Raw genomic sequence first — 9,625 nt, 5'->3', positions numbered from 1 at the left:
CCGGGATGTTGGTGGTTTCTGGGCTCTGAGCGCACGTTGTGGCTCCTGTTGGTCTTCTCCTCCCCCAGCGCCCCAAGTCCTTCTCCTCGGGGCTGATCCCAGTCCATTGTCCACCCAGCCTGGATTGAATCCATGGGTTGCCCCGATCCAGGTGTAGAACCTTGCCTTTGGCCTGGTTGAACCTCATGAGGTTCTCACAGTCCAACTTCTCCAGCTTGTCCAGGTCCCTCTGGATGGCACCTCTTCCCTCTGCATCTACCCTTCCATATGGATTGATCCTTTCCATCTACATCCATCCTTTACTTCTTGATCCATCCTTTCCGCGTGCATCCGTTCTTTATCTCTGCATCCATCCTTTCCCCTCTGGATCCATCCCTTCCATCTACATCCACCCCTTCCACGTGGAACCATCCTTTCCCCTCTGGATCCATCCCTTCCATCTACATCCACCCCTTCCACGTGGAACCATCCTTTCCCTCTGGATCCACTCTTCCACCTGCATCCATCCCTTCTCTCCGCGTCCATCCCTTCCATGTGGATCCATCCCTCCTTATTCTCATGGCTGAGGCACGGATGCTCCGGAATCCGCCAGCGGAGATGCTCCAGCTTGGGAAGAAGCTTGGATGATTCCATCTTTAAGGCGGCACGTACATGAACACGGAGTCACGCTCCGCGGCGTCTCTGCTCCGGTGGCTTCGGCGCAGCTCAGCCGGCGCGGCACAGCGTTCCGGTCCTGCAGGAGCCGAGCCGGCATCGATTTTCATGGATGTCTGAGCGGGTGTAATCAGGGGAGAGGAATCCACTCGATACGGAGCGGGCGGTGGGAAAGGGCAGGACGCGGGGAGCAGCCGCGTTCCGTGACATTTCCAGAGCGAGGGAGGTGAAGCTCCGTGTGCCGGGACCCTTGGGATGGGAATCGCCCGGAATGATGGCTTTGGAGGAGCAGCCTGGCCCGGGCTTCCCAAACAGCTGGAACTGGTTCCAGTGCCGGCATCTCCCTTTCCTTCCCAGTACAGGGATTTGTTCTCCAAGGGCTGTTCATCCGAGGAGCTTTTCCATGTCTGCTTCCCACAGGGTGCCTGGAGAATCCAGAGGTGAGGATGAGGAACGCTTGGCTGTCCTGAGGGATTAGGAGGGAGCAGATCCTTGTTGTCCTTAGGGACCAGGAGGGACCTCATCCCGACTTTCCCAAGGCATCAGGAGGGGTCCCATCCTGGTTGTCCCAAGGGATCAGAGTGACCCCCATCCTGGTTGTCCAAAGGGATCAGGAGGGACCTCATCCTGGCTGTCCCCAGGGATCGGGGTTACCCCGATCCTGGTTGTCCCAAGGGATCAGGATGACCCCATCCTGGCTCTCCTGAGGGATCAGGAGGGACCCCATCCTGGTTGTCTCCGGGGACCAGGGTGACCCTGATCCTGGTTGTCTCCAGGGATCAGGAGGGACCCCATCCTGGTTGTCCCAAGGGATCAGGAGGGACCGGATCCCGGCTGTCCTGAGGGGATCGGGGCCTGCGGAGGCCAAGAGGGCAGAAGGCAGGAGCAGTTTGGAGCTGCCCCTTCCCACTCCCACCGGAGCTCCATCCCACTTCCAGCTCTGTCCCACCCTCTCCCTGCTCCCACCCCAACCTCCATCCCACTTCCACTCACAGATCCATCCCATTCCCATCCCACTCCCACCCCCATCCCATTCCCACCCCAACCTCCATCCCACTCCAATTCCATCCCACCCCATTCCCATCCCAGTCCCACCCCAGCCCCATCCTGCTCCCAGTTCCATCCCATTCCCATCCCACCCCAGCCCTGTCTCATTCCAATTCCATTCCACTCCCAATCCTGTCCCACTCCCACTTCATCCTGTTCCCATCCCACTCCAATTCCATTCCCACCCTATTCCCATCCCATTCCCATCCCACCACAGCCATTCCTGTCCCAATTCCGTTCCACTCCCGTCCCACTCCCACCCCTGCCATGTCCCATTCCACTCCCAATCCTGTCCCACTCCCACTTCATCCTGTTCCCATCCCACCCCTGCTCCATCCCACTCCAATTCCATCCCACCCCAGTCCTATCCCGTTCCAATTCCGTTCCACTCCCATTCCCATCCCACCCCTGCCCTGTCCCATTCCAATTCCATTCCACTCCCAATCCTGTCCCACTCCCACTTCGATCCTGTTCCCACCCCAGCTCAATCCCACTCCAATTCCATTCCCACCCTATTCCCATCCTGCTCCCCATCCCATTTCCCTCCCAGTCCCACCCCAGCCCTGTCCCATTCCAATTCCATTCCACTCCCATTCCCACCCCACTCCCATTCCACTCCCACCCCACTCCCACTCCCACCCCACTCCCACTCCCATCCCACTCCCACCCCCATCCCACTCCCACCCCACTCCCACTCCCATCCCACCCCACTCCCTCCCCACTCCCACTCCCACCCCACTCCACTCCCATTCCACTCCCACTCCCATTCCACTCCCACTCCCATCCCACTCCCACCCCACTCCCATCCCACTCCCACTCCCATTCCACTCCCACTCCCATCCCACTCCCATCCCACTCCCACTCCCACTCCCATTCCACTCCCACTCTCATTCCACTCCCACTCCCATCCCACTCCCATCCCACTCCCACTCCCACTCCCATTCCACTCCCACTCTCATTCCACTCCCACTCCCATCCCACTCCCATCCCACTCCCACTCCCACTCCCATTCCACTCCCACTCCCATCCCACTCCCACCCCACTCCCATTCCCCCCCATCTCCCGGGGCTCTCTTTGGGGCACAGGGACCCACTGACGCCTCTTTAATGCAGCTCTGGGGGGTCCTCATGGGTGGGTCTTCATGGGTGGTCACTCACGGGGGGTCACTCATGGGTGGGTCCTCATGGGGGGTCACTCATGGGTGGGTGTTCACCAGTGGGTCCTCATGGGTGGTCACTCATGGGTGGGTGGTCACGGGTGGGTGGATGCTCGTGGGTGGGTGGTCACGGGTGGGTGGAGGCTCACGATTGGGCGCTCGCAGGTGGGTGCTCACTGGTGGGTTCTCGTGGGTGGGCACTCATGGGTGGGTGGTCACTCGTGGGTGCTCATGGGTGGGCGATGGTGGGTGGGAGCTCATGAGTGGGTGCTCACGGTTGGGTGCTCATGGGTTGCTTCTCATGGGTGGGTTCTCATGGGGGAGTGCTCATGGGTGGGTGATGGTGAGTGGGTGATTACGGGTGGGCACTCATGGGTGGGCACTCACTGGTGGATGTTCACATTTGGGCGCTCACGGGTGGGCACTCGTGGGTGGGAGCTCATGAGTGGGCGCTCACGGGAGGTTCTCACGGGTGAGTTCTCATGGGTTGGTGCTCACGGGTGAGTGCTCGTGGGGATGTGCTCGTGGGTGGCTTCTCATGGGTGGGCGCTCACAGTTGGGCGCTTACTGGTGGGTTCTCATGGGTGGGTTCTCATGGGTGAGTGTTGATGGGTGGGTGATGGTAGGTGGACGCTCGAGGGTGGGTGCTCATGGGTGGGCACTCACTGGTGAGTGCTCATGGATGGGTGATGGTGAGTGGGTGATTACAGGTGGGCACTTGTGGGTGGGTTCTCATGGGTGGGCACTCACTGGTGGCTTCTCATGGGAGAGTGCTCATGGGTGGGTAATGGTGAGTGGGTGATTACAGGTGGGCCCTCACTGGTGGGTTCTCATGGGTGAGCACTTGTGAGTCTGTCCTCACGGGCGAGTGTTCATGGGTGGACAATGGTGAGTGGATGCTCGTGGGTGGGTGCTCACAGGTGGGTGCTCACTGGTGGGTTCTCGTGGGTGGGTGCTCATTGGTGGGTGTTCATGGATGGGTGCTCATGGGTTGGTGCTCACAGGTGGGTTTTCATGGGTGGGTTCTCACGGGTGGGTGCTGACGGGTGGGATCCCATGGGTGGGTTCCCATGGGTGGGTGCTCGCGGGTGGGTTCTCATGGGTGGGTGCTCACTGGTGGGTTCTCACGGGTGGGCTCTCATGGGTGGGTGCTCACAGGTGGGCTCTCATGGGTGGGTTCTCATGGTGGGTGCTCACAGGTGGGCTCTCATGGGTGGGTTCTCATGGTGGGTGCTCACTGGTGGGTTCTCGTGGGTGGGTGCTCACAGGTGGGCTCTCATGGGTGGGTTCTCATGGTGGGTGCTCACAGGTGGGCTCTCATGGGTGGGTTCTCATGGTGGGTGCTCACTGGTGGGTTCTCGTGGGTGGGTGCTCACAGGTGGGCTCTCATGACTTGGTGCTCACCATTGAGCACTTGTGGGTGGACACTCACGGGTGGCTGCTGGCGGGTTGGGGGTTGATGGGTGCCTCCACCCCGGTCCCCCCCATCCTGCGGGCGAGCGGCCGCGCCCTGGGGAGCCCAACGGCCACCCGGGATCGGAGCGGGACCTCAGCCCTGCGGCCCGGGGACAGCCCCGTGTCCTGGTTCCCTGCAAAGAGACGGACAGACGGACAGACGTGGAGAGGGGTGAGTGCAAGAGCTGAGCCCGTGGGGACCTGTGCCAATGTCCTCGTCCTTGGGGGAGACAGACGGACAGACGGATGGGCAGACGTGGAGCAGGGTGAGAGCTGAGCCCATGGGGATCTGTGCCAATGTCCTCATCCCTGGGGGGAGACAGACGGACAGACAGACGGGCAAACGTGGAGGAGGGTGAGGGCTGAGCCCATGGGGACCTGTGCCAATGTCCTTGTCCCTTGGGGGGAGACAGACGGACAGATAGAGAGGAGATATGGAGCAGGATGTGTGCAAGAGCAGAGCCCCTGGGGACATGTGCCGGTGTCCTTGTCCCCTGGGGAAGGACAGACAGACAGACACATGGATGGAAAAGAGCTGTGGAGCAACGTGAGCCCCAGAGCAGAGCCCGTGGGGATCTGTGCTGATATCTTCATCCCCTGAGTGACAGACAGACGGACGGGCAGACGTGGAGCAGGGTGAGAGATGAGCCTGTGGGGACCTGTGCCAATGGCCTCGTCCTTTGGGGGAGACAGACGGACAGACGGACGTGGAGGAGGGTGAGGGTGAGAGCTGAGCCCTGGAGAGCCACTCCTGGTTCACAGTTGGCTTGGTGTCCACCAGGGCACATTCCTGGCTCACGGTCGGCTTGGTGTCCACCAGGGCACATTCCTGGCTCATGGTTGGCTTGGTGTCCACCAGGGCACATTCCTGACTCATGGTCGGCTTGGTGTCCACCAGGGCACATTCCTGGCTCATGGTCGGCTTGGTGTCCACCAGGGCACATTCCTGGCTCATGGTTGGCTTGGTGTCCACCAGGGCACATTCCTGGCTCATGGTCGGCTTGGTGTCCACCAGGGCACATTCCTGGCTCATGGTCGGCTTGGTGTCCACCAGGGCACATTCCTGGCTCATGGTCGGCTTGGTGTCCACCAGGGTACATTCCTGGCTCATGGTCAGCTTGGTGTCCACCAGGGCACATTCCTGGCTCATGGTCGGCTTGGTGTCCACCAGGGCACATTCCTGGCTCATGGTCGGCTTGGTGTCCACCAGGGTACATTCCTGGCTCATGGTCAGCTTGGTGTCCACCAGGGCACATTCCTGGCTCATGGTCGGCTTGGTGTCCACCAGGGCACATTCCTGGCTCATGGTCGGCTTGGTGTCCACCAGGGTACATTCCTGGCTCATGGTCGGCTTGGTGTCCACCAGGGTACATTCCTGGCTCATGGTCGGCTTGGTGTCCACCAGGGTACATTCCTGGCTCATGGTCGGCTTGGTGTCCACCAGGGTACATTCCTGGCTCATGGTCGGCTTGGTGTCCACCAGGGTACATTCCTGGCTCACGGTTGGCTTGGTGTCCACCAGGACACATAGCTTTGACCCAGGGAGATGCTCAGGTCAGAGAATCATGGAATCATTGAGGTTGGAAAAGACCTTTCAGATCATTCAGTCCAACCGCCAACCCAACACTACCACCTCCGGGGGTGGGAAGGAAGCAGCGGCGGTGGGAAACACAACAGCGTGAAGGGGTTTTGGTGGCCACGCTGGTTTTATTGAGCAAGGAGAAGAGGTTCCTCACCGCTTCGGGATGCCATTGCCACAGCCTCATGGTGGTTAATCCCAACCAGCCCCACCACAGAGACCTTTGGGTGGTCCGTAGGAGTTTGGAGGAGACAAGGGCGCTTCTCCACGGGGACCTTCTCATCCTGGAGCAAGAGGAGGAGGTCAGAGGGCGGTGCTGGAAGGCCCCTGGCCCGACCCCTTGGCCTCACGCGGGTAGAACTCGGCCAGGATGGCCTCAGGGATGCGTTTCAGCAGCTGCTTGGGGAAGATGCGCAGCAGCTGCCAACCGATGTCCAGGGACTCGAAGATGCTCCGGTTCTCGTAGGGACCTGGGAAGAGAAGGAGGTGGAAGGAGATGGTGGAGTCCGGTGCCGTCGCCACCTCCCCGTCCACCTCCCCTCCGCTCTCCTCACCCTGGGAGATGAACTGCTTCTCGAACCTCTGCAGGAACTCCAGGTAGAGGAGGTCATCGGTGGAGAGCGCCTCTTCGCCCACCACCGCCTTCATGGCCTGCACGTCCTTGCCGATGGCGTAGCAGGCGTACTGCGGGATGGACGGGGAGGTCAGGACAGACGGACGCTCCCAGTGACCCACCGGGCAGCGGGGAGCACAGTAAGGGCCCTCCTGGCCCAGGGTTTGGAGCAGCTCAAGGGGATCCTTCACCGTTTGCTGACCGATTGTGTCACCCTGGGGACAACTGCGCTCGGGTGACGGCGCTTGGCCATTGGTTTGTGGGCATTTGCAGCTGTGCTGCCCCATCCCTGGAGGTGTTGAAGGCCACGTTGGATGGGGCTTGGAGCAACAGGATCCAGTGGGAGGTGTCCCTGCCCATGGTGAAGGGTGAAACTGGATGGGCTTTGAGGTCCCTTCCAACCCAAACCTTCTCATGACTCCATGATTCTAACGTGCCCTCAACCAGAACTCCCAGATCCCATCCCTGGAGGTGTTGAAGGCCACGTTGGATGGGACTTGGAGATAGGATCCAGTGGGAGGTGTCCCTGCCCATGGCGAAGGGTGGAACTGGATGGGCTTTGAGGTCCCTTCCAACCCAAACCATCCCATGGCTCCATGATTCTAACGTGCCCTCAACCAGAGCTCCCAGATCCCATCCCTGGAGGTGTTCAACACTTGGTTGGATGACACAACCTGATCCCGTTTCTCCCCTCCACTGTTGTTGCCCTCATTCCCAGCTCTTACCAGCTGGTTGGAGACATCCCCGTGGTCCTTCCTGGTCATTCCTTCGCCGATGGCCGACTTCATCAGGCGGGAGAGGGAGGGCAGCACGTTGATGGGAGGGTAAATCTGTGGGGCGAGAGGAACCCATCCGTATCTCCTGCTCCACCTCCACGTAGACGACGGGACCTTCGCCCCCACCTCACGCCCACATCCCGGTGCTCTCAGGTGGTCTCCAACCCCACGTGATGTTGGTGGGGTGGGATCCACCCTGGCACAGAGCCGGGAAGGGACAGGGAACGGACCTGCCTGTTGTGGAGCTGCCGGTCAACGTAGATCTGCCCTTCGGTGATGAACCCCGTCAGGTCAGGGATGGGGTGGGTGATGTCTGGGGGAGGGAAAAGTGGGGTGGTGGGAACCCCAGAATCATGTCTGGTTGGCTTAGGATGTGGTGGTGTCCCATGGTGGGGTGTGACCAGAGCACCACAGCCCTGGGGGAAGACACACCGGGCTGACAAGAACCTGGTTGAGGTTCACCTGCGTGTGAAGCCACCCATGGGGACCCTCATCCACGCCTGTGCGCACCTCCCGGCAGCCCCGAGTGCCACCACCCACCTTCTGGCTGAAGTACAACCCCCAAACCCACCTCCCTGAGCATCCAGAGGGACAACCCAGGGCGGAAAACCCACCCTGAAACATCTCAGTTCCACCACATCCCACCACATCCCACCAGCTCCACCAAAACGCGTTAAACCAACACGATTTGGTGTCTCCCAACCCTGTGGTTTCCCAGTGTGGGCACAGCGGTGGCACTGCCATCCCACCGTGGGGACCCCCCCGTGTCCCCCAGAGCCGCTGACCGTCGTTGGGCATGGTGAGGATGGGGATCTGGGTGATGGAGCCGTTCCTGCCCTCCACGCGCCCAGCTCGCTCGTAGATGGTGGCCAGGTCGGTGTACATGTAGCCGGGGAAGCCACGGCGGCCGGGCACCTCCTCCCTGGCCGCCGACACCTGGGGGACCTCAAGAACCTCAAGAACCCTCAGCACTCCAGGTGTCCCAAACACCCCAAGAACCCTCAACACTCCAGGTGTCCCAAACACCTCAAGAACCTCAAGAACCCCCAACACTCCAGGTGTCCCAAACACCCCAAGAACCTCAAGAACCCTCAACACTCCAGGTGTCCCAAACACCCCAAGAACCCCAAGAACCTCAAGAACCCTCAACACTCCAGGTGTCCCAAACACCCCAAGAACCCCAAGAACCTCAAGAACCCTCAGCACTCCAGGTGTCCCAAACACCCCAAGAACCCTGGGAATCCCCAGGCATCCGGGGGACCCCAAGAACCCTCTGGGGCTCCTGAGCACCCAAAACACTCCTGGAACCCTGGAATCCCAAGCACCCTGAGAACCCCGGGAACCCCAAGCAAACACCCCAAGTACACTGGGGACCCTGGGAACCCCTAACACCCTGAGCACCCTGGGAACCCCAAGAACCATGGGAACCCCAAGTGTCCCAGACACCCTGGGAACCCCAAGCATCCTGGGCACCCCAAGCACCCCAGGCACCTGAAACTCTCCGAGAACCCAGGGAACCCCAAGCACCCCAGGAACCCCAAGTACCCTGGGCACCCCAAGAACCCCAAGCACCCTGGGCACCCCAAACACCCCAGGCACCCTTGGAACCCCAAGTACCCTGGGAACCCCAAACACCCCTGGCATCCTGGGAACCCCAAGCACCCTGGGCACCCCGAGAACCCCAAGAACCCTGGGAACCCCAAGCACCCTGGGAGCCCTGAGAACCCCAAGAACCCTGGGAACCCCAAGCACCCTGGGCACCCCGAGAACCCCAAGAACCCTGGGAACCCCAAGCACCCTGGGCACCCTGAGAACCCCAAGCACCCTGGGCACCCCGAGAACCCCAAGAACCCTGGGAACCCCAAGCACCCTGGGCACCCCGAGAACCCCAAGAACCCTGGGAACCCCAAGCACCCTGGGCACCCTGAGAACCCCAAGCACCCTGGGCACCCCGAGAACCCCAAGCACCCTGAGAACCCCAAGCACCCTGAGAGCCCCAAGCACCCTGGGCACCCCGAGAACCCCAAGCACCCTGGGAACCCCAAGCACCCCAAGTACCCTGGGAACCCCAAACACCCCAAGCTCCCTGGGAACCCCAAGAATTCTGGGGACCCCAAACACCCCAGGCACCCTGGGAATGCCAAGAACCCTGGGAACCCCAAGTGTCCCAGACACCCTGGGAACCCCAAGCATCCTGGGAACCCCAAGAACCCTGGGAACCCCAAACACCCTGGGAACCCCAAGAACCCTGGGAACCCCACGTGTCCCAGACACCCTGGGAACCCCAAGCATCCTGGGCACCCCAAACACCTGAAACTCTCCGAGAACCCAGAGAACCCCAAGCA

At 61.1% G+C, this 9,625-nt stretch overlaps 1 protein-coding gene across 2 annotated transcripts in view; it reads right to left on the bottom strand.

Annotated features, from left to right (window-relative positions):
- Nucleotides 1-5,849: 5,849 nt before the first annotated feature.
- The window catches only part of ATP6V1B1 (ATPase H+ transporting V1 subunit B1), a 29,787-nt gene continuing 26,011 nt past the window's right edge, over nt 5,850-9,625 (bottom strand). The window contains exons 7-11 of one of the 2 annotated variants that reach the window (XM_054065945.1): nt 8,066-8,216; nt 7,511-7,593; nt 7,230-7,334; nt 6,446-6,575; nt 5,850-6,361 (exon numbers count right to left, since the gene is read on the bottom strand). In XM_054065945.1, the coding sequence (XP_053921920.1) occupies nt 6,195-6,361; nt 6,446-6,575; nt 7,230-7,334; nt 7,511-7,593; nt 8,066-8,216 (636 nt within the window). In that variant the 3' untranslated portion in view covers nt 5,850-6,194. The remainder of the gene's footprint in view (nt 6,362-6,445; nt 6,576-7,229; nt 7,335-7,510; nt 7,594-8,065; nt 8,217-9,625) is intronic. The other variant, XM_054065944.1, reaches the window with a different exon arrangement.

This window comes from Cuculus canorus, chromosome 4 (assembly GCF_017976375.1).
Source record: "Cuculus canorus isolate bCucCan1 chromosome 4, bCucCan1.pri, whole genome shotgun sequence".
In the NCBI taxonomy this organism is placed as follows: Eukaryota; Metazoa; Chordata; class Aves; order Cuculiformes; family Cuculidae; genus Cuculus; species Cuculus canorus.
This window is presented reverse-complemented; position numbering and strand designations above follow the sequence as displayed.